The sequence below is a fragment of the Lipotes vexillifer genome, unplaced genomic scaffold (assembly GCF_000442215.2).
Source record: "Lipotes vexillifer unplaced genomic scaffold, Lipotes_vexillifer_v1.1 scaffold18, whole genome shotgun sequence".
NCBI classification, from domain to species: Eukaryota; Metazoa; Chordata; class Mammalia; order Artiodactyla; family Lipotidae; genus Lipotes; species Lipotes vexillifer.
Genome location: NW_006782126.1, coordinates 1,121,480 through 1,146,407, shown reverse-complemented (window position 1 = coordinate 1,146,407; position 24,928 = coordinate 1,121,480). Strand labels below are relative to the sequence as shown.

At 38.4% G+C, this 24,928-nt stretch overlaps 1 protein-coding gene across 2 annotated transcripts in view; it reads right to left on the bottom strand.

The window, feature by feature from the left end:
* Window positions 1–24,928, bottom strand: part of DSE (dermatan sulfate epimerase) — a 72,908-nt gene that overhangs the window by 21,807 nt on the left and 26,173 nt on the right. For both annotated transcript variants that reach the window (XM_007454993.1, XM_007454992.1), the window contains exon 2: window positions 17,340–17,808. In XM_007454993.1, the coding sequence (XP_007455055.1) occupies window positions 17,340–17,755 (416 nt within the window). In that variant the 5' untranslated portion in view covers window positions 17,756–17,808. The remainder of the gene's footprint in view (window positions 1–17,339; window positions 17,809–24,928) is intronic.

The following is a 24,928-nucleotide window of genomic DNA, read 5'->3' as shown; positions in this document are numbered from 1 at the left end:
CCCCCCCAAAAAAAAAAAAAAAAAAAAAATCAATAGGGAAAAGAAGTACCCTCTAACAAGTTATACTGGAACAACTAGATAGTCATTTGAAAAAAGGAGAAAATTGGATCCAAACCTCATAGAATACAAGAAAATAAACTCAAAAATAATTAGGCATCTAAATATAAAGTATGAGATAGAAAATCTTAAAAGCATGGATGAATTCCTTTGTGACCTGGAGAAGGGAAAGCCTTTCCAACTATGATTCAAAAACAAGAAGCAATAGAAGAAAAGACTAATCATTTTGGCCATATAAAGCTTAAAAGAAAAAATAAGACAAAACCATTTGCATAGGGGGAAAAAAAAGACCACAAGTAAATATGAATAAACTGGGGAAAAATATTTGTATCATATATCTTGAATACAGTTAGACTTATCCTAACATACCAAAGGCTCATAAAATTTAAGAAAAAGATCAAAATCTCACTGGAAAAATGAACAAGTGACAAACAAGAGAGTTAACAACAACAAAAAAAAGGGCAAACATCCCTCATTCAAAATTCTCATCTCCACTTATTATAAAAGAAATTTAAATCAAATTACAACTGATCTAACATTCGAATCAGTAAAAATCTCATATATGACAAATACTCTAGTCAAAGCTGTGGAGAAATAGGCACACTCTTAAAATGCTGTTAAGGGTGCAGAGTAGTACAAATCCTATGTGGTAGAGTTTGGTAACATTTAACAAATTTTATAAACACTTTATATTTTGACCCAGTAATACCACTTACAGTTAATCTACCCCAAAGACATATGTCCACAAATAAAAAAACATATGTGCATAAGGTTATTTATCATGGCATTATTTGTAATATGATTCTGATATGGTACATCGTGAACCATGTAAATATTTCAGATATTTAAAATTAAGTCAGAAATAAATATTGAGATAAAATTATGTTTCAGATTTGATTCAATATGAAATGAACAAATAGGAGAATATGTTCCAAACAAAAGAAAAAGATAAATCTCTAGAAATCAACCTTAACAAAATGGAGATGAGTGATTTATCTGATAGAGAGTTCAAAGTAACAGTCATAAAGATGCTCACCAAAGTCAGGAGAGCAATGCATGAACAGGGGGAGCACTTCAACAAAGAGACAGAAAATATTAAAAAGTCCTGAGCACTGCATTGTACTGAGCACTGAAAAATTCAATAACTGAACTAAATTCAATAGAAGGATTCAACAGCAGACTAGATCAAGTGGAAGAAAGGATCAGTGAACTTAGAGAGCAGTGGAATTCATCCAATCAGAAGACCAAAAGGAAAAAGAATAAAAAATAGTGAAGATAGCTTAAGGGACTTATGGGACACCATAAAAAGACAAATATACACATTATAGGGGTACCAGAAGAAGAGAGAGGAAGGGAGAGAAGCTTATGCAAAGATATAATGACTGAAAACTTTCCTAACCTGAGGAGAAAGAAACAGGCCCCCAGATATAGGTAGCCCAGAGTATCAAAAAAGATGCCTCTAAAAAGACCCACAGCAAGACACATTATTAAATTTTCAAAAATTAAAGAGAATCTTAAAAAGAGAAAGATAGGGACTTCCCTGGTGGCACAATGGTTAAGAATCTGCCTGCCAATGCAGGGGACACAGGTTCGAGCCCTGCTCTGGGAAGATCCCACATGCCGCGGAGCAACGAAGGCTGTGCGCCACAACTACTAAGCCTGCACTCTAGAGCCCACGAGCTCCAACTACTGAGCCTGCGTGTCACAACTACTGAAGCCTGCACACCTAGAGCCTATGCTCTGCAACTACTGAAGCCTGCATGCCTAGACCCCGTGCTCTGCAACAAGAGAAGCCACCGCAATGAGAAGCCTGCGCACCGCAACGAAGAGTAGCCCCCACTCACCGCAACTAGAGAAAGCCCGCTCACAGCAATGAAGACCCAACACAGCCATAAATAAATAAATTTATAAATAAATAAAAATTTCAAAAAAAGATAAAAGCAACAACTTATTACGTACAAGGGAACTCCCATAATACTATCAGCAGATTTTTCAGAAGAAACCTTGGGGACCAGAAGGAAGTGGGATGATATACTCAAAGTGTTGAAAGAAGAAAACTGCCAATCAAGAATAATCTACCAAGTAAAACTGTCCCTCAGAATTGAAGGAGAGTTAAAGAGTTTTCCAGATAAACGTGTGCTGAAGAAGTTTATCACCACTAACTGGCCTTTGAAGAAATGTTAAAGGGAGTTCTTCAAACTGAAATGAAAGGATGCCAATTAGTAACCTGAGAACATATGAAAGTACAAAACTCACCGGTAAAGGTAAATATACACTTAAACGCAGAATACTCTAATATTGTAATGGTGGTGGGTAAATCACTTATAACTCTAGTATAAAGGTTAAAAGAAGACAGTATTAAAAAATAACTATACAATAATTTTTAATAGGTACACAATGTAAGAAGACATCCAAGTTTTCAAAATTTCCTGCTCATCAATACTTCCTCTGGAAACCAGTGAAGAATTTCTCCACCCAAATTAAGATAAATACCAAAAAGAAGACAACATGAGATTCATGTTGCAGAGGGGACCCACCCCACGAGAGAAAAGAAGAGTTAGTCAACAGCCATACCGTAGATCTAGATTATAACCAGTCAAAGGCTTTGGCAGGTTCCTCTTTAAGAAGATGAATTGTTAAGAATGTCTTATTAAGAACATCTTGTTTGAATGGATTAAGAGACTTACATAACTGAGTGAGAGTCTGGTTGGTAATTAGTGATAAATGTATAGGAAAGTAAGCAAATAAAGCAAAAAGGCTGTTATTAATCCTAGAGAAATAAAAAGTTGCACACAAACTGAAAGTAATCATAGTATATGACACAGTTCAGCTGTCAACAGCTTTTGCCTCGTTAAAATATGCAAACACAATATTCATTCAATTAAAATCACAACATATCTATATCGGAAGGCTGGAGGGACACACAGTTTGTATGTGTTGGTGGTGGATGGTACGTGTGACAGGTAGATGAGTGATGCATCTACAAGTCAAGAAATGCCAAGGGTTGCCTACAACCACCTGAAGCTAGGGGAGTGGCATGAGACAGTTTTTCCTTGGAGCCTCCAGAAGGAACCAAGACCCTGCTGACACCTTGCTTGCGGATTTCTAGCCTCCAGAACTGTGAGAGAATCAACTTCTGTTTCTTTTAAGCCACTTAGTCTGCGTTACTTTGTTACTGCTGCCCTAGGAATAATACACGGACCTTCAAGAATCTGACTCGTCATCACTGCCACCTTGTATGCACCATCTTCCTGCTGCTGCCTGAACACGTAGTGACTCCCATTTATTTTTAAGAAATCCTCTAAGATTTTGACACCACCACACGCAAAAGGACAAAGAATTACCTGTGACAGTAAGTTTTAAAAGTGAGGGATACTTTAACAATGGCAAAAATGGTAATCAAATTGCTAAATCTTGCCACCCTGATGTTAGGAAGATACCAAAACTAAAATAAGGCCGACCTTAAGGTGCTGGGATACATGAAACAGTATTTTATTTTCTATTATGGTTTCCTCAGTAAGGTTAATATTTACCTAAGATTCCCACTTTCTAATGCTTTATCAGAATTTCTCTCTTTTACAATATGCTATTTCAAGGTTTTGCTGAAGTTGCCTTTTTAAAACAGTGAATGAACTGTTCTTGATTTTATTCTGGGTGCCAACTGGAAATAATGTGCTGCAGAATTTATTCCACTCAGCCCTGGAAACCTGAAATGTAACCGTTAATCACAGACACACACTGTTTCCTAATGAAAAAAATGACACTTCCTAATATATTTTAGGAACAAGTACTCTGAACACTAGAATTATGGAATAAGGAAGCCACCTCAAAGAGTGAGGCAGTCCCCTCACTGGAAATATTCAAGAAGAGGGATATTAAGAAGGGATTCTCTGAAAAGGAATCATGTGTTTATCACAATGTTAGGCAGAGTTTTCAAATTATAAATAACAAGCTATTAATAGATTGTGGAATGAATATAAGGGGTTGTGACCAGCATATTTTTAGTGGAATTTAATGGCATGGAATAGGAAATAGCAGAGTGCAAAGCATGACTTTAATGCAAGGGCTGATTCACACAACTTCTATTTATATATTTACATATGTAGAGTTAAAGTTATGTGTATATTGGGATGTAAACTTTATTTCTTACTGTGGGTCACAGTCATAAAAGGTTTGAAAGCCACTGTCTTAGAGGGTAAATGTGTCACCAAACAAGCAGCCCATCAGATGCATCCTGTACGCAGAGAGGACCGAGGCCCAGGGCCTGCTTCAGTGCGTGGAGCTAGGTTGAGACTGGGTTGCCCCAAACACCTTCCAGCAGAGGATCTGGAGCCAACCATGAGGGAAAATCTATCATGAGTTCATTAGGAAGGAACCCAGACCACCAGAGAAGTTCAGAATGTTCAAAGAGGCCAGTAGACAGTGTATGACAGAGGCAGATGTGAAACACCAAATGGGTCCACACAGTCAATTCAAGAACGAAAAGTAATTTGTCACTGTGTAGAAAAAGAACAAGAAATTTCCCATCCCCCAAAACATTTGTTTGCTAATTTATTTTCAAGAGAGATAATGAAATAATACCTATGAACAGCACCTTGTACCAATAATGTTTATTTTATTTCATGTCCTGGGGATACAGTTTTAAAGAGTATTTCTTAATCTGGCAACAAAGCGGAAAAAAGTCAGTTTAAGAGTTTTCTTTGTGAATCATAAAAAATCTGGAGGATGTGCTATTTGCCATAAAATAGAATTAATGGATAAAGTAAATTTAGATTAAATTATGAGCCAAACTTGTGAGCCATCTTCAACATGCCGTGGGCAATAAATACTTCCCCGAGTTTTAGATCTAGAGTTACCTGTCATATGGAAAATAAAAGCTGACCCCACCCCAAAGGTTGAATGTAGTCACATCTTCTTTAACCAAGTGAGAGGCTATGATAGAAAAGCAAAGAGTAAAAGATTCAAACTGGCTTTAGTAATAGTGTAAAATCTTTCCCATGTCAACAGGTTCTCCAAAGAAGGTAAAATAGTAAGCTCCATATGGTTTTTCAAAATAATGGCCCAAAGTTTAGGGCAGAAAGATATTAAAGTTAATACAAAATTTTAGCAATATGTGTGAATTTATTCTTAACTCTCCCTTTCCTTAGATTTTCTCTTCTTGGAATAGTGTATTCCCTGTAATTGAATCACAGAAATGAACTAAAAATTGCACATTAAATTGTTACAAACCCAAATTGCCATCCATCCACACCTCATCAAGAATCTTTTTTTTTTTTTTCCAACTTAAGAAGAAATAGCACGATTCTCTCAAGCTGATACTTTCCTCCTGGAGTGATGCCTACATGATGTTTCATTTTGGCTTCACATCCAGAAAGTGATTTGAGGACACCCAAGTGGCTCTTTTAGCACTTTACCTTTTCTTCTCATTCCTCTTGTTCATTTATTTGATGTGATAAGCTTACTTTAATTAAATCTGACCTTCTCTGAACTTTCCTTCTACATTTCCCTATCATCCACAGAAACTATGTCTGTTGTACTTGAAAGCATATTTTATATTGGATAAATTTTTTTTTTTTTCCTGGTGATGACATTTTTTAAAGTCACAGTACACTTCTAGCAAACAGGAGGTAGCTAAAAATAATGCTGGAGAGACATGAACTCAACATCTCCTCTTGGGTCCACAGGCACTTCAAACTCAGTCGATCCCAAACCAAACCCTTTATTAGTACTCTCCAAGAGTTCCAAGTGTTGCGATCTCATTGAAAGGTCCCATGCCTCTCAGCATCCCAAAAAAGAAAGTTCTTATTCCTTCTTGTCCTCAAATATCATTGCCAAGTCTTATATTGGGTAAGCCAAAAAGTTCCTTTGGGTGTTTTCCGTAAGATCTTATGGAAAAACCCGAACAAACTTTTTGGCCTACCCAATACATGCTAATCCTTAAAACTTTCTGAAACCCAACATTTCTTTGCATTCTCAGAGCCCCTATTCCAGGCTGTCACTTGGATAAACACAAAAGGCCTAACTGGTCTTCCTGGTTTGACCTCTGCAATCTACTCTCCACATAGGACCAGAGATTCTTCCTAAAACACGAATCTGTCACATGGAGAAAGCAGCAGCCACTTTGCGTCTCCTGATGAGAGAACAGCCACCACCTATGCTTGGGTCAAAGTGATCAAAACTGAGCTGGAGCGAGCCCCAGCACCCAGCTGTCAGTTCGTAGGAAATGCCAAGAGTGGAGGAACTCACTGAGCTGCATCTTGAGCCTGCAATCAACAACATCCAGACTGTGGGAAGCTGAGCAGGTCAAAGGCCCCAGATTCTTCCACAGATAAATTGTAACAAAAATAAAGGGATGGAGGGGAAACTGCAGATAAAAAAAGACTTAAAAAACATTTAACAAATGAGCAAGACTAAACTTGTGCCTAGGGATGCACACTTGAATGAACTATAAAGAAACACAAGGACGTGACCGATGACCCTAGAAGTCAGGGTAGACTTTGTAGGGACAGAGGGAGCTGTGGTTGGGACGAGCCTTACGAGGGGCTTCTCAGGGTGGCTGGCAACATTCTATTTCTGGAGCTGTGCTGTGGTTAGCAGGGCGTTTGCTTTAAAATACTTTACTAAGCCACACGTTTGTTCGTATGGTGCTCTACTTTTATTTTAGAATGAAAAAGTTAATCACACACACACACACACACATACACACACACACAAATCTGCCCATGTTGCTGCCCTGTTAAAACCCTTCAATGGCCTCATAGTTCTTGTAAGTAAAAGTCCAAACTCCTTCACATGGTGGACAAGGCCTTGCAGCATCTGGCTCTCTACTCAAAGCCTCAATGCTTGCCTGTCTCCTCCCTACATTAAATTTTCAGTTCCTCAAAATAATTCTGCTTCCTTCTGCCACGGCCTCTGAACGTCAGCTATTTCTGCTTGGAACAATCAAACATGCTCTCTTTCCCCTTCACTTGACTGATTCCTATTTGTCCCTCAGGCCCCAGGAGGAAAGCCTTCCCAGTGCTCCAATGTTGGGCATCCTGAAGTACCTTCCCATTACACACTATATACTTTCTCAGTCACAGCCTTTATCATCTGCATTAATATAGTCTATTAGTTCATATTTTCCATAGATCAACAACTCTAGGCAAGATGTATTAACTTGCCCTCAAGTTTTTATATCCCAATACCTAGCACAATGCCTAGACAAAAACCAAGTCCCGGGCTTCCCTGGTGGCGCAGTGGTTGGGAGTCCGCCTGCCGATGCAGGGGACACGGGTTCGTGCCCTGGTCCGGGAGGATCCCACGTGCCGCGGAGCTGCTGGGCCCGTGAGCCGTGGCCGCTGAGCCTGCGCGTCCGGAGCCTGTGCTCCGCAACGGGAGACGGGAGAGGCCACAACAGTGAGAGGCCCGTGTACCGAAAAAAAAAAAAAAAAAACTTAAAAACCAAGTCCCATGCTTCATAACACCCTGCTCTTTACTATTTAATTTTTAGCGTGCCTCAGATCACATGGGGGACTCGTTCTTCGGCCTACTCCAAGTGATCATGATTCACTGAGTCTGGGCCAGGCCCAGGAATCTATGTTTTTAAGAATACCTATATGATTCTGATGAAAGAACCATACTCTGAGAAAGTGTCCCATATCCAATCAATCTCTTTGTAGATTCTCTGTCCTACATCTCTCTCTCTCTCTTTTAAAATTTTTTGGCCACACCATGCGTCATGCGGGATCTTAATTCCCCGACCAGGGATCGAACCCGTGGCCCCTGCAGTGGAAGCATGGTATCTTAACCACTGGACCGCCAGGGAAGTCCTGCCCTAAATGTCTCAGATGCATTCCTTCTTTTCCCCACTCTCACTGACTTAACTGTGGTCTTCATTTCCCCCCTAGACTAATATAAGCTTCCACCTAGTTCCCCTCCTCCTGACTCCTCTCTTCCAAGCCATCCACACACAAAGCTTCTAAACACAGGCTTATGTGGGAAACGCAATAATCTGGCCCCTGACTATGGTTCCTCCTGCTGTCCTAAGCCAGCATGTTGACACTGGAAAGAAAAAGGAAGGATGGATGAGAGAGACTGTGTTAAACGTGGCTAAAACATATTCTCTTAATGGATACAGCAGCAGGAAATGGAGAAGTAAAATGCCATTCTGGAGATAACTAAGGTAAAAAGAACTACGCAGCTTTACAAGAGACTCCACGGACATACTCATGTCACTACTATTCTCCAGTAGTTATATATATCTCTCTATATAGCATTAGTAAGAACTTAATGTCAGCAAGGCCCTACGTCTTTAGTGGTATTAGAACTAAACACGTATCTCACTTAATAGACAAAGGCCACTTTTAAAAAACAATTATAAAGCATTATTGGAAAAGAATACAGATATATATGCAGCACTTGCTAACTAACATCTTCCCTCAAGATACAGGGCAAGGAAGGCACAAAATTTAAACATGCTTAGCAAGTGTTTTTTTTTTTTTTAATTTAATTTTATTTATTTTTTTATACAGCAGGTTCTTATTAGTCATCCATTTTATACACATCAGTGCATACATGTCAATCCCAATAGCCCAATTCATCACACCCCTACCCCCACCCACAGTGGCTTTCCCCCGTTGGTGTCCATACGTTTGTTCTCTACATCTGTGTCTCAACTTCTGCCCTGCAAACCGGTTCATCTGTACCATTCTTCTAGGTTCCACATATATGCGTTAATGTAAGATATTTATTTTTCTCTTTCTGACTTACTTCACTCTGTATGACAGTCTCTAGATCCAACCACGTCTCAACAAATGACTCAATTTCGTGCCTTCTTATGGCTGAGTAATATGTAAGAGCCAGACTGTAAAGCCAGTGTGGAACTTACTACATTCATATCTTTGTGGTATACATGGGGTGAGGGGCACAGGCTTAGAATCCCATCAGAAGGGGGATGAGGATGCCTCTGGCCTTAAGCAGAGCTCCCTCAGACAGCTCCGCAAGCCCACGTTTTATTAAAAAGGCAAAAAGTGACACTAGAGGAACAGGATAGGAGAGAGTGTTGCTCATCGTAGAGACAGCTGAGGGTTGCACCAGTACTGCATGTTAGCCTCAAACAACAAACAGATCCCACAAGAAAACTAACGTTGCATTTCTTTCCAGCTGTGTATGTCTAGAGGTGTTATAAACAGTCTCACATTTGTTGTTAGAAGGAAGCGTTATTAAAACCATTTTATCCTCACTCAATTTGAAATAGATGGAGAGGAGTTTGCTTGGTGTGTATGAAAACCTGCACTGAGATGCTCAGCTAACCCACACACCTGACCTGGCCTCTCCCTGAGCAACTCCTCACCTGCTGTCTCCTGACACCAATCCTTGCCCAGTGTCTTCATCTGCAACGATGCTGGCAACAACCTGCTTATTAAACGGCGTAAAAGAAGGAAATTCCCAACAGCCAGGTTCCTAACACATGTGTTTCTGTAAATATTGAAGAATCTGAACATCATAAAAAGCCTCATCGTCATCAGTTTTAGCCTTCTGTTTCCAAGGATCTGCAGCAGGGTAAAAGCAGTAACTTTCTTCAGATCACGGAATGGAAGGAACAGAGAGAAAAAGAGGCAGAAAGAGGAGGGGGAAGGGCAGAAGGAAGAGAAAGCATGAAGGAGAAAAAGCCAGGGGAATTGGGGGCCGGGTTTTCTGAGAGCCTGCATTTGTTTCACGGGGCCACTGGATTTGCTTCCTTGAATCCAATGGATTCCGGGTGCACTCCGGGCTACGCCTCCCGGTCTTCACCACTGTAAGGTCAGGAGAGGAAAACCTGATCTCTTTGCTCCCGGTGCTGTGGCTCCACATGTTGGGGCCCAGCTACATCCTCCCCCACTTTGATTCCCAGCCTTAACATGCAATTTAGAGAAATCAGAAGCCTGTGAAACAGCTGTAGGGAACTGTATTTGAAGCCCAGCACGCCATGCTGAGAAAGATGGGCAGGCTCTTCAGTTTGGAACGTAGAGGAATGAAACTGATTGGTTCATTTCGATCTGCCAGGGGCTTTTCTTTCTCCTTTTCCCCCCCTTACTTTCTTATTTTTTTAATATTTTACTTTGCAAATGGGCCCTCACATGTCAATCTCCAGAAGTTTGCAATCCACAGGCAAGGTCTGTTGCGAATAAAATTATAATTACTTCTCTGTCCAAAAGTTCAACTTTGTTTCCCTCACCAGTTCTGAATTCCTGTAGCTGACTGGCACCAACACAAGAGTGAAGTAATTTCTTTCCTCTGTGATTTATTTTCTGATGATAAGTAAGCAAAAATACTATAAAGAAAGGGAAAAGAATGATGCAAAATGAGTACTTCTCAAAAACACAGCTCCAGAGTGAGAGTAGGTAAAATGGAGTCCTGTGTGTCAAGAAACTTAATAAAGCTACATGGTCATATCTATTTCTGTGTAACAAAAATAAACTTTTTAGTAAAACTATGTGTCAGGAACATATTGCTAAGAGCTTTACATGCATTATCTCATTTAATCCTTGGAACAACATATTTGCATGGGAAGAATCATCCACATTTTAAAGATAAAGAAAATGAGGTTTACTGAGGTTAAAAAAAACCCTGCTAAAGCTTAATATAATAGCAGAGTCAAGATGCAAGTGCACCTTTGCCTCCAAGGACTGCTATGCTAGGCCCCTTCCCCAGGCTTTACAATGTTTAGACAAAAGCCTTGAAAAGCTCACTGCTCAAAAATGCACGTTGGATAACTATATGCTGTCAACAGAGGTTGAACAACAAATCTTTTCTGTTACAATCACTGTTCAATGTTGAATGTTTGCCATTCATCTCTTCATAGTAAGTGAGATATGGTCAACTTACCTTTATCTTGCTTAAGTGATTCAGGTGTGTAGTGTTTTCCAGTAATCATTTGAGTGAGTTTTTTATGTTTGTTTTTAGCTATATAGAAGATCACTGTAAGAACAGGCAGCACAGTATAATACCCAAGCTCACAGAACCCATCAATCATGAGCTCAGCTGAGATACACAGTGTATAAAGAGGCTGCCTGATAGATACATGGTCATTTCATTTTTCTGCATATTCAAATTCTACTGAAGGACTAAGCTAGACTAGGAAAAAAAGTGGCCTGGGGCTAAACCATATGTCCATCCCTTCTATCTCCACCCTGATTTTAGTGAATTTCACTTTGGAGCATCTCCAGGGATGCCAGAGCATTCATTCATTGGGCAGAAATCTACCTGATACTGTGTTAAGTGCTGAGGGATACATGCATGAGCAAAAGAGACCCGGTCCTGCCCTCAGTCTAGTCTAACATAAAAAAGCCAGCACTGTGCAATTCATCACACATGCACTGGAAGGATGTTCATGAAACTATTGTGCAGGTTCCTCATGAAAACTCCAGGAGAAATTTCTTTCTGGTCCTTGGGCCAAGAGTAGTAGTTCTGTAGAGAAGCTGATCTACTTTTAATCCCATGGACACTCTATACTTCAAAACTAATTGAGGCTACTTTCTTTGCTGTTAAAAAAATTCAGGGCCCACATGTGGCCCACTCACCCATGGGACATAAGATGCATTTCAGTAACTGTCTCATTGCTAGTCCAGCTGATGTCCCTTATCTTTTTCTTTCCTCCTTTCTTTTTCAGATATTTCTTATTTGAATATTGTTTTTTGTTTCCTTAATCTTTGGGGGAAAATGTATAGTAGAAAAAAGTAAAAATAAGTAAATAAAAATATACACACGTATGAAAATTTTAGGAAAGTAGAGCAATGTCTGCTGACTCCAAAAACTCCAAAAATCTGACTTTTGGGAAATCTCTTAAATCTTGACTAAGAACCGTTTTTATTTATTTTCCCACCTTAAAGTTTAAGCTTCTGGGGGAAAAAAGCTGATGGAGCATTTTTAGTTATTTGGAATCCAATAATGTTCTCTTTTCAATTATGTAAGGACTGAAGGCAGAAAGCAACTATTTATAAATGAGAATACCCCCATGTGCCAACTGACATACACAGAACTTGCTCTGGTGACCAGGTGATACTGTATTAAAAAAATGAATTGACTTTAAGTGTAATAAAATGCATTTTCTGTTGGTACCAGCTCTAGATTTATGACCTCAGCTCATTAAGCTTTCTTAAAGAAGTTGTCTGATTAAGTTCTAATCACACTTTTATATAATACAGAGCCAACTATAACCCAAATCCTAGCTTTCATCTGGAAGATGAGATCTATAGGGGACTTAATTCAAAGGTCAGAGACATTATTGGTGATGCTGAAAATAATGTGCTATTTTATATATGGGTTAAAATAATTTTTTTTTAATTTGATTTTTAGAACTAAGTTAAGAACAATTGAATTACTCTGCTACTTTTACTGTTATGAAGAATGCATGACATTAACAGGAAGGCAGGAGAACAAAGGAGAGAGCTTCTGAGAGAGAATATGGGCATCTCCGCAAAAGCAAATAGAGTATGTAGACATGTCTCATCTTTCTGTGGTGCCCAATCATCTGGGTATTCGCTGACACACAGAATTATAATATCAAAAGAAGAAAGTTTTGCATGTTGTTATTTTTCAATCACCACCATCATCATTATCAATCTATGAGATTCCCTTTCTACTTTGTAGTACATTATATCAGATCAGTATATCATTAGATAACATTTTCCATTTAATTTTTCCAGTGGCCCTAGACTCTTAAATAAGTGCATCTACAGGTGTGACCTTTTAGCTCTTTATTTACAAATTACTCAAATGGTATACGTACAACTGATTCACTTTGCTGTATACCTGAAACTAACACAACATTGTAAATAACTACACTCCAGTAAAAATTAAAAGAAAAAAAAACCAAAAAAACCCCCAAATACTCAAATGAAATGAATCACATGAATAAATCTGTATGCATGTATATCTCAGATGTACTTCTTTTGAGTACCAGACAAAAGACACATCACTGTTACTTTCCCCTAAGCCATCATGATTGGTGTTACCATCAGATTCTTATATGCCAAAAAAGGGCCCAGGGGAGCATCGCTGAAAGTTTTAATGGAATAAAGCCAAAAGGAATATGTTATGAGTTAAACAGATGTTCTAGTTTTGAGAGCAATTTGGACAAAGATAAGTAAAATCTCCAAATAAATCCCAAACAAATACTATTTCCTTACAGCCTACATACACCAAATTATAAACTAAACAGGATCTAAGTACTAAGCAAATATCAGTAACAATAATTATCATTACTCTTATTTATTGAAGGCTTACTATTTGATAGGAACTGTGCTAAATACTTTACATTATCTCATTTAATCCTCAAATATTTAAGTCATGAACAAAAACTAATAAGATACTCCAATAAAAATTATTTTAAAATTGTTTTTAATTTAAAGATAAATAAATTAATTAAAAAATCCAGATAGTCTTGAATTCTGCTTAACTGAAAAACAAAAAACTAATGAACCCCTACTATTAAGTGATCCTTACACTTAATTCTGAGCAGAGAATATAGTCCTAGCTTAGGTTTCAAATACCCAATGTTTGCAGCCCTTACCCTAGGTGCAAATTTTAAACTTACTGGGCTATTTTTTTCATCACTGAATCCCCAGCACCTAGCATGGTACACGACGACATACAACAGATGCTCAATAAATGTTTGTTAATTGAATAAGTGAGTGGACACAATTTAGTCACTGGTTTTCAAAGGGGTAGAAAGGATCCTCACGGAATATGGGAAATGTATTAAGTCTGATGAAGCCATTGTAGGAAGCTTTTAAATTAATTGATTGATTAATTAATCAATATTAATTATTGATCTCTTTTTTAATTACAAAAGAATGGCTATATTTCACCGCACTGTACAATATATCCTTGCTGATTATTTATTTTATACATAGTATTTTTTTAAACATCTTTATTATAAGTAAAATCTCCAAATAAATCCCAAACAAATACTATTTCCTTACAGCCTACATACACCAAATTATAAACTAAACAGGATCTAAGTACTAAGCAAATATCAGTAACAATAATTATCATTACTCTTATTTATTGAAGGCTTACTATTTGATAGGAACTGTGCTAAATACTTTACATTATCTCATTTAATCCTCAAATATTTAAGTCATGAACAAAAACTAATAAGATACTCCAATAAAAATTATTTTAAAATTGTTTTTAATTTAAAGATAAATAAATTAATTAAAAAATCCAGATAGTCTTGAATTCTGCTTAACTGAAAAACAAAAAACTAATGAACCCCTACTATTAAGTGATCCTTACACTTAATTCTGAGCAGAGAATATAGTCCTAGCTTAGGTTTCAAATACCCAATGTTTGCAGCCCTTACCCTAGGTGCAAATTTTAAACTTACTGGGCTATTTTTTTCATCACTGAATCCCCAGCACCTAGCATGGTACACGACGACATACAACAGATGCTCAATAAATGTTTGTTAATTGAATAAGTGAGTGGACACAATTTAGTCACTGGTTTTCAAAGGGGTAGAAAGGATCCTCACGGAATATGGGAAATGTATTAAGTCTGATGAAGCCATTGTAGGAAGCTTTTAAATTAATTGATTGATTAATTAATCAATATTAATTATTGATCTCTTTTTTAATTACAAAAGAATGGCTATATTTCACCGCACTGTACAATATATCCTTGCTGATTATTTATTTTATACATAGTATTTTTTTAAACATCTTTATTAGAGTATAATTGCTTTACAACGGTGTGTCAGTTTCTGCTTTATAACAAAGTGAATCAGTTATACATATACATATGTCCCCATATCTCTTCCCTCTTGCATCTCCCTCCCTCCCACCCTCCCTATCCCACCCCTCTAGGTGGTCACAAAGCACCCAGCTGATCTCCCTGTGCTATGCGGCTGCTTCCCACTAGCTACCTACCTTATGTTTGGTAGTGTATATATGTCCATGCCACTCTCTCACTTTGTCCCAGCTTACGCTTCCCCCTCCCCGTGTCCTCAAGTCCATTCTCTAGTAGGTCTAGTAGGTCTGCATCTTTATAAATAAAAGTCAGTCTTTTATTTTCCTCTGAAACCAAGTATAGGTGAACTATGTCCTAAGACAACGACAACGACCACAATACATTTCTCTGGGCACAGTGGGGACATATGATTTAGTTGATTTAAATAGGAACAGTTGAACTACCAAAACATTTAGCAGTGTTTTAAGTTGTCAAAAAGTGATTGATTATATTCAACTACAATTTAATAAAAATTTAAGGGTCTAGCGGTTGGGTGTGGTTGCTCTTAAAAGGTTAAAATTTTCCATAAAATCATTTAAAAGTACAACCTAGTAACAGTACTTGCCAAGACAAAAATGTTCCAGTAGCTCGACTTTTTATGCTAGGATAACTTCTGGAACTAGAAACCAGATGTAAAGGTAAATTCTCAATTTCTGACCTTCATCTAAGAGGTCTAGGGTAAGAAGTCAACTGTTCAGCTCTATTAAATCACAGACTGGCTTTGGGTTACTGGCTAACAGCATAGAGGTATACCTATTTTTATCAATACTGCCATGAACAAAGTACTAGTCCTCTAATAAATTCCTACACAACTCCCCAACCAGTAATTCTGAACTTGTAGAAACTATGAAAATGTTCATTTTTGTTTATTTTCCTCCTTTTATCATAGGAGTCTAATCCTCTCTAATGACAGCATTCATTTAAGTTGGTATTTATATGCCTGAATGTTTTATATCATCATAATACAATGGCACTGGTCTTGTGAATTCTCTTAATGCGATTGTATTTGTACTAAAAAATAATCTCCATTAAAAAGTGGTACTTCACAGTTAGCTACTCTTTCATGAAGTGAAACAGACGGCTCTCTGGAACATTTTCATCCGCATCTTAATCTGTCACATCTCACTTACCTATCTAAAACAAAAAGGACTTTAAAAGTACCCTTACAGACAACAAAGGTTTTTTTCCCTAAAGTAAATATGGTTGCCACTTTTTAACTAACTGTACAATGTCAAGTGAGTAACTGTAACACTTGATAATAGAAACTTATAAGTCAAATATCCAATTTTCATCCATCTTTATTTTCTTTCTTGGTGTCAGGAGTAGAATGAGGTTAGTCAAGAACAAAAACTAAGGCATACACGGCTCAGCTTTGAAACAAATCAAATAAAAAGGTTCTTTTCAACCTAAAATATTGTAAGCTTCAAAATGATTATACATACCTCATAACAAGCCTTAAAAAAATAAGCTCTGATATGGATTTAATGTCAACTCTTCCATAATCTTTTTCATTTAGAAATTCCAGAAACTCCTTCAAATTCTATAAGCAAACAACATTCTTTACCATATTGGCAGAAATTTAGGAAGTATTAAATTTACTTACCATACTGGCAGAATTCAGGAAGCTTTGCAAGCTACCATTATTCACCCTTTTCACAACATTAAATGCATCACTGATTTTTCTAAGCATTTAAAAATGAGCTCCCTCCAACCCTATGACAAGTATCAGCCTACGTAATTTTAAAAGGATATTTCATACAGTTTGTAATTTGTTTTAGTGTAACTGGACTGTGTGTATTAAAACACAGTTTAAATAAGAATACTCGCAGAATCCCTAGTATAATTAATTCATCCCATACCTTTTGGAAGCAGGTAGACATATTAATTATACACAAATAAAATAAATTGAAGCTAATCAAGAAGAGACAGGAAGTATGTTCTCAAATCTTGAACTTCTGAAAGTAAATTATTACATAATTAGAATTCCTCACATAATTATACCACAACATTGGTTTTCCTACAGGTTTGGGCAATTTGCTGGTTACTGGATAAGATCTTATTTATAAATTGCCAGCTAATCCTATCACATTTACTTTTAGCTCCTAATTGTCCTAAAATGCAAAGAAATCTTAATTGGCGGAAATCTCTTGCTGGCAAAAGGTTTTAACCACTTGAGGGTCAATCAGAACCTAAGGCCTGATGATGGTAATACAAGGCTGTTAAACAAGGGGGAAAGAAATCTCAACAATCAAGATGATACAATTTACTCAATGCAGCAAATTATTTTTTCTTTGGTTAGGTCCTACCTAAATATTTTTCTTCTAACTTTAAACATGGAAGTTACTAGGTCTTCTGAAACTAGGGACCATTCATAAGCCACTAACAACACAACCAAGTATCCTATCCCCTTCACTCACGCACACACACAAGTATGTGAAAATCTGGCCTCTGAGATTTCATTTGACTATGAATTCATTTTTTTAAATTGCAGAGTTTAATACAGTAAGAAGAAAAAGACAAAAATCTACCAACTAGGCTGAGCTGCCATCCTCTCCATGTAGTCTTTGGCCATATCTCGGGCTTCAATGTTCTCAGGATACAGCACACAGAACATGGCCAAGGCTCCCAAGTTGTTGCCGTAAATTTCATTCCAGCGGGCACTGTACTCCTTGGGATCCCAGGGAGGGAGGTACTCCAAGGGGCTGGACAGCATGATGTGCACGGCCTCAGTGAGCCGGGCAGCAATGTGCTGGTGGGAGCTGGCAGCTCTGAGCTGGAGCTTGGCCACCTCCGCCCTGGAGAAATACAGCATTGGATGGCTGTCGTAGTTGGCATTCGTAAAGGGAATCATGACTTCTGGGTCCTCATCGGTGACGTAGGCTGATACAAAGCAAAACAAATATATGAAAAACACACTGGGAGCCCCCCGTGTGTGAGTCCTCATCGTGGCCTCAGATCTCCAAATCTCCAAGGCAGCCAAACCATCTTCGAAAGCTCCTACAGGACGGAAAAGAGAAGAGGAGGCTATGTCAACCAGGGGACCATGGTGAAGCAGGAAATACGTGGTAGGTAGCGACCTTGCTTACTACGAAAATCAAGCTTATGAATTTTTAGACTTTTCAAAAATACAGCAAAAATTGGAGCTAGGACGAAACTAAAACCTAATCATTTAATTAACTCATTAATTAATTACACATGATACAACAGACATATTCATTGTAGAAAACAGAAACTTTGGACTTGGTAAAACGGTATAATATCTGCTCGAGTAGAGAAGAAAAACTCTTGTTGGCATTCTTCTCACGTTTTATCACACAAAAAACGTTTTGATTTTATGGTATTTTTGGACATTAATATGAAAACCACAGTAACCAAAAGCTTGTGGTGAAATATCGTCTGGGAATCAGAATGGACGTTAGGGAAAAAAAAAAAAAAAAAGAAAATCCTGTCTTAATACAGCCTCCTTCACTCTAAGTTCTCCCCTCTTCTCAGCATTCCCCATTCTGAACCAGGGATTAGGATCAATACATCTATATGAATGTGAGCAGACAAAATATTATGAGTAAGGCTAAATATTCTCTTTGTGTCAGCAGAAGGTGGGGACTGCGACAACAAAAGCAGGGTAAACGTCTGCTAAGCCCATGTGTTCCCTGGGCTGACATCGGCAGGAGTGCAGGGCAAGATCAGACACGGGGCTGCAGGGACTAGAGACTGACATGCCTTCATTCAGAAAATAAAATTCCAGAATTAAAAGGCTGAAAGAACACGTGTGCATTTTCCCCTTATTATTTGAAACTACTGTCTACTTTTTCATTTTGCATTCGGGATTTTGGTGTCATTCAGTAAGTCAGACATTTAAACCAAGCTCACATATTTTCTTAACTGCTTAACTTTCTTGAAAATCCTTTTTTTCAGTGGCAGCTTTGCTCACAGGTTAGCAAGAACGTCTTTCAAAGTAGGAACATTAAAAAAGAAAAAAGAAAGAAAATCCTCAGCCTGGTCTATGTCCCACATCTGGGATAAAGCAGGCATAAAATCCCCCAGAGGAAAGTCAGGGAATTCTTAAAATTCCTCAGAGGGGAAAGGTTATAGAAAGCAGACCAGAAAAAGACAGTTTTATGTAAATAATGAACAGTAGTTTTCAATTATTCAACGGAGAAACTGGTGGAGAAAAATCAACCTCTCCAGCTGAACACAAACTATTTTTCCAAGGAAAATCTGCCTCATCACATTCAGAAGAAAGAAAACTAAGGATTTAACACACATTGGAGAACAATCCATATTCTCAACTTGGTCTATCTCCAAGAGAAAGGCAAAATGGCATCACTTGTAGATGCTGCCATAAACTCTAGTATTCTTTGTATTTCTGAACGTGCTTTAGACGATATATATAAAACTCAGTGGCAGTGATTTTGTGAAGCAGTTTAGATTTACTTCAAAAGTAGAACCCGTAAATGAATAAAAACAATTAATATGGCCATGCTAAATAAAATACATAAAATAGAAATAACTCTTGGACTCTACCCGTATTGTGTCTAGCACCCAAATCTTCAAGGCAACTGGCTGCCTCCTTCAAGGCCAGAGAGCTGGCCCAGAGTCTTCTGTGGTTATGTCTGAGGAGGGGTGTGGTCTCTGGCAACACAGAGACATGGCTGGGTCTGAAGTAATGCTCAGTCCCCACTGCCCCCACCCCGAGGTGTATTTTTTGCTCTTTTCAGAGAACAAGTGTGCTAATTTTTTTTTTTAAAGCCTGCATATATTAAATCCCCAAAGGTCTACGACTGGATGCAGCCATCAATGCAATTAGCACTGTGGGGCGGGGGGGCGGGGGGGTGGGGCCGGCATTGTAGGCAGCCAGCCTGAGGTTGGCTTGGAAGTTTCTCCTTTAACTGACCTCTACGTGCATAGAATAGAACTGAAGATCTTCTCTAAACTACTGGGTTTTTGTTTGCTTGTTTGTTCTCTTTGTTTAAAAGGCTTTTAATATAAATCAAATAATTTTTTGCAACATTGCCCAAACTTTTCATTATCAAATTGGCTGAGGCTTCTCAACGATTATCATTTCACAACAATATCTCCATTTTCAACTTCTTTAAATGAACTGGCCTAAGAGATGTACCATTAAAACAGAGCTTCACTCTCAACATATTTTTAAGTTTGTATTCAAACAGTATGAAGAAAACAGGATCAGGGAATTCAGCCATAAAAGTGAATGGATTACTGATACATGCTACATCATGGATGCAACTGAGTGAAAGAAGACACGAAAGGCCACATATTGTATGGTTCTATTTCTACGAAATGTCCAGCAGTGGCAAATCCATAGACACAGAAAATATTATACATTAGTGGTTGCCAGGGGTTTGGAAGAGAGGGAGATAGGGAATGACTGCTTAAAATGGGTGTAAGTTTCCTTTTGGGGTGATGAAAATGTTTTGCATCAACTACTGGTTTTTAAATGTGTAGCTCAAGTTCTAGGTGGGTAAGGGGGTGGCGTGGGTTATGGATGGATGGGTTGGAAGCTATGTGGAAACTAGAATCTGCATCTCAGATTCTGCACACACATTCCCTAAAAGGGGCTAAAGCTGATTTGTTTTATTCTCTTTCTCCTGCCTTATGCATATCACCCTCCTATCCAGGTCTGGAGTCACTGAGATAGAGACGGCTGCTCCACAGTGACCCTCCCAATCCAGGACTGACTCAAGCTATGATCACAGCCACTTCTGCCACGTTGCTTCCGGTTACATAGGACGTGCCCGAGGGTATTTAAACAAGAAGCGCTGCTCCTGAAGCACAGACCTCATTAAGATGTTGTTTTGGGAACCATGCCACCTCAATATGCCAACTGTTACCAAAGGTTCCCTAGTTATTGCTTCATATTCACGTGAGGGTGTCAGGGCAGCAGGGCCTGAGTTACCGCACATTTAAAACATCCTTGTTGGAATACATGTGGGCCAGTGCAGAACCCACAGAAATTCTGCTGAACAATCATCTACGAAGAATGAGAAGAGAAGACCATGGCACTCGCGGTGGCACAAATTGTGCAGCTTTCCTCATAGCATACACACAACAAGCCCAGCCTCCACTCTCTGTAAGTTATTAATGCCTTTGCTGAGCTACCTGAAGAGTTAACATCTCCTGTATTTGGCGGGTACCTGTATCACATCGGACTGTTTCAGCTGTTTATGCCACACCTCACAGAAGAGGGGACCACAGCTTCCTCTTTGCATCACAGGGATTAGCAGTGTGTGCCTGGCATATAAAAGGCAGCTCACAGACGCTGGCTGAACTTGTGGGCCTAGGAGCTGATAGAGTGGATCTCATTATTGAAATGAGCAAGGAGAAACCTTATTCCTCCTTATTTGAAGCCAAAGCAAGTTTAGAATTTTTGAGAAAAAGTTTCTGCCAGGAAACGAACAGAGAAAAACACTCACGAGGCCTAGAAACTTCTGCAGCCTAAAACATATTCACTAGGTTTTGTTTTTCTTTTTTAACATTTTTATTGGAATATAATTGCTTTACAACAGTGTGTTAGTTTCAGCTTTATAACAAAGTGAATCAGATATACATATACCTATATCCCCATATCTCCTCCCTCTTGCATCTCCCTCCCACCCTCCCTATCCCACCCCGCTAGGTGGTCACAAGCACCTAGCTGACCTCCCTGTGCTATGTGGCTGCTTCCCACTAGCTATTTACTTCATATTTGGTAGTATATATAAGTCCATGCCACTCTCTCACTGCGTCCCAGCTTATCCTTCCCCCTCCCTGTGTCCTCAAGTCCATTCTTTATTCCTGTCCTGCCCCTAGGTTCCTCAGAACCATTTTTTTTTTTTTAGATTCCATATAGATGTGTTAGCATACGGTATTCGTTTTTCCCTTTCTGACTTACTTCACTCTATGACAGACTCTAGGTCCATCCACCTCACTACAAATAACTCAATTTTGTTTCTTTTTATGGCTGAGTAATATTCCATTGTGTATATGTGCCACATCTTCTTTATCCATTCATCTGTCGATGGACATTTAGGTTGCTTCCATGTCCTGGCAATTGTAAAATGAGCTGCAATGAACACTGTGGTACATGACTCCTTTTGAATTATGGTTTTCTCAGGGTATATGCCCAGTAGTGGGATTGCCGGGTCATAGGGTAGTTCTATTTTTAGTTTTTTAAGGAACCTCCATACTGTTCTCCATAGTGGCTGTATCAATTTACATTCCTACCAACAGTGCAAGAGGGTTCCCTTTTCTCCACACCCTCTCCAGCATTTACTGTTTGTAGATTTTTGGATGATGGCCATTCTGAGTGGTGTGAGGTGACACCTCATTGTAGTTTTGATTTGCATTTCTCTAATGATTAGTGATGTTGAGCATCCTTTCATGTGTTTGTTGGCAATCTGTATATCTTCTTTGGAGGAATGTCTATTTAGGTCTTCTGCCCATTTTTTGATTGGGTTGTTTGTTTTTTTTGATATTGAGCTGCATGAGATGCTTATAAATTTTGGAGATTAATCCTGTCAGTTGCTTCATTTGCAAATATTTTCTCCCATTCTGAGGGCTGTCTTTTCGTCTTCTTTATGGTTTCCTTTGCTGTGTAAAAGCTTTTAAGTTTCATTAGATCCCATTTGTTTATTTTTGTTTTTATTTCCATTTCTCTAAATGGAGGAGGGTCAAAAGGATGTTGCTGTGATCTATGTCATAGAGTGTTCTGCCTATGTTTTCCTCTAAGAGTTTTATAATGTCTGGCCTTACATTTAGGTCTTTAATCCATTTTGAGTTTATTTTTGTGTATGGTGTTAGGGAGTGTTCGAATTTCATTCTTTTAAATGTAGCTGTCCAGTTTTCCCAGCACCACTTATTGAAGAGGCTGTCTTTTCTCCACTGTATATTCTTGCCTCCTTTATCAAAAATAAGGTGACCATATGTGCATGGGCTTATCTCTGGGCTTTCTCCATTGATCTATATTTCTGTTTTTGTGCCAGTACCATACTGTCTTGATTACTGTAGCTTTGTGGTATAGTCCGAAGCACAGGAGCCTGATTCCTCCAGCTCCGTTTTTCTTTCTCAAGATTGCTTTGGCTATTCAGGGTCTTTTGTGTTTCCATACAAACTGTAAATTTTTTGTTCTAGTTCTGTGAAAAATGCCATTGAAAATGCCATTGAAAAATGCCATTGGTAGTTTCATAGGAATTGCATTGAATCTGTAGATTGCTTTGGGTAGTATAGTATAGTATAGTCTTAGATTCTTCCAATCCAAGAACATGGTATATCTCTCCATCTGTTTGTATCATCTTTAATTTCTTTCATCCGTGTCTTATAGTTTTCTGCATACAGGTCTTTTGCTTCCTTAGGTAGGTTTATTCCTAGGTATTTTATTCTTTTTGTTGCAATGGTAAACGGGAGTGTTTCCTTAATTTCTCTTTCAGATTTTTCATCATTAGTGTATAGGAACGCAAGAGATTTCTGTACATTAATTAATTTGGTATCCTGCTACTTTACCAAATTCATTGATGAGCTCTAGTAGTTTTCTGGTAGCATCTTTAGGATTCTCTATGTATAGTATCATGTCATCTGCAAACAGTGACAGCTTTACTTTTCTTTTCCGATTTGGATTCCTTTTATTTCTTTTTCTACTCTGACTGCTGTGGCTAAAACTTCCAAAGCTATGTTGAAAACTAGTGGTGAGAGTGGACAACCTTGTCTTGTTCCTGATCTTAGTGGAAATGGTTTCAGTTTCTCACCGTTGAGAATGATGTTAGCTATGGGTTTGTCATATATGGTCTTTATTATGTTGAGTTAAGTTCCCTCTATGCCTACTTTCTGGAGGGTTTTTATCATAAATGGGTGTTGAATTTTGTTGAGAGTTTTTTCTGCATCTGTTGAGATGATCATATGGTTTTTCTCCTTCAATTTGTTAATATGGTTTATCACATTTATTGATTTGTGTATTATTCACTAGGTTTTCAAAAAACAAAAATGAAAGAGGTAAACAAATTAAACTTAACTAAAGTCTAACGCAAACTTGCTTTAGCCTGATAACCCAAAGGGAGGCCTAGTTCCCATCTACCATCTTAAATCTGTCTAGGAAATTTCATCGAAAAGCCCCTATATCCAGGCTTTGGGTTTGGGTTTCCCCTTTAACCTTCTACCTTCGGCATTCTGTATATCCTCTCTGTAAAGAGAAGAGCTAAAATTAGGGGGACAAAGCAACTGACAGAGGAATAATCTCCAAAATATACAAGCAGCTCATGCAGCTCAATATCAAAAAAACAAACAACCCAATCAAAAAATGGGCAGAAGACCTAAATAGACATCTCTCCAAAGAAGACACACAGATGGCCAACAAACACATGAAAAGATACTCAACATCACTAATCATTAGAGAAATGCAAATCAAAATCACAATGAGGTATCACCTCACACCACTCAGAATGGCCATCATCAAAAAAATCTACAAACAATAAATGCTGGAGAGGGTGCGGAGAAAAGGGAACCCTCTTGTACTCTTGGTGGGAATGTAAAGTGATACAGCCGCTATGGAGAACAGTATGGAGGATCCTTAAAAAACTAAACACAGAACTGCCATATGAACCAGCAATCCCACTACTGGGCATATACCCTGAGAAAACCATAATTCAAAAGGAGTCATGTACCACAATGTTCACTGCAACACTATTTACAAGATCCAGGACATGGAAGCAACCTAAATGTCCATCGACAGATGAATGGATAAAGAAGACGTACTACATATATACAATGGAATATTACTCAGCCATAAAGGAATGAAATTGGGTCATTTGTAGTGATGTGGATAAACCTAGAGTCTGTCACACAGAGTGAAGTAAGTCAGAAAGAGAAAAACAAATACTGTATATTAACGCATATATATGGAATCTAGAAAAATGGCACTGATGAACCTATTTGCAGGGCAGGAAAAAAGACACAGACGTAGAGAACGGACTTGTGGACACGGGGGGAAGCGGAGGGTGGGATGATTGAGAGAGTAGCATTGACATATATACAGAACTATGTGTAGTGGGAAGCTGCTGTATAGCACAGGGAGCTCAGCTTGGTGCTCTGTGATGACCTAGAGGGGTGGGATGGTGGGGGGGGGAGT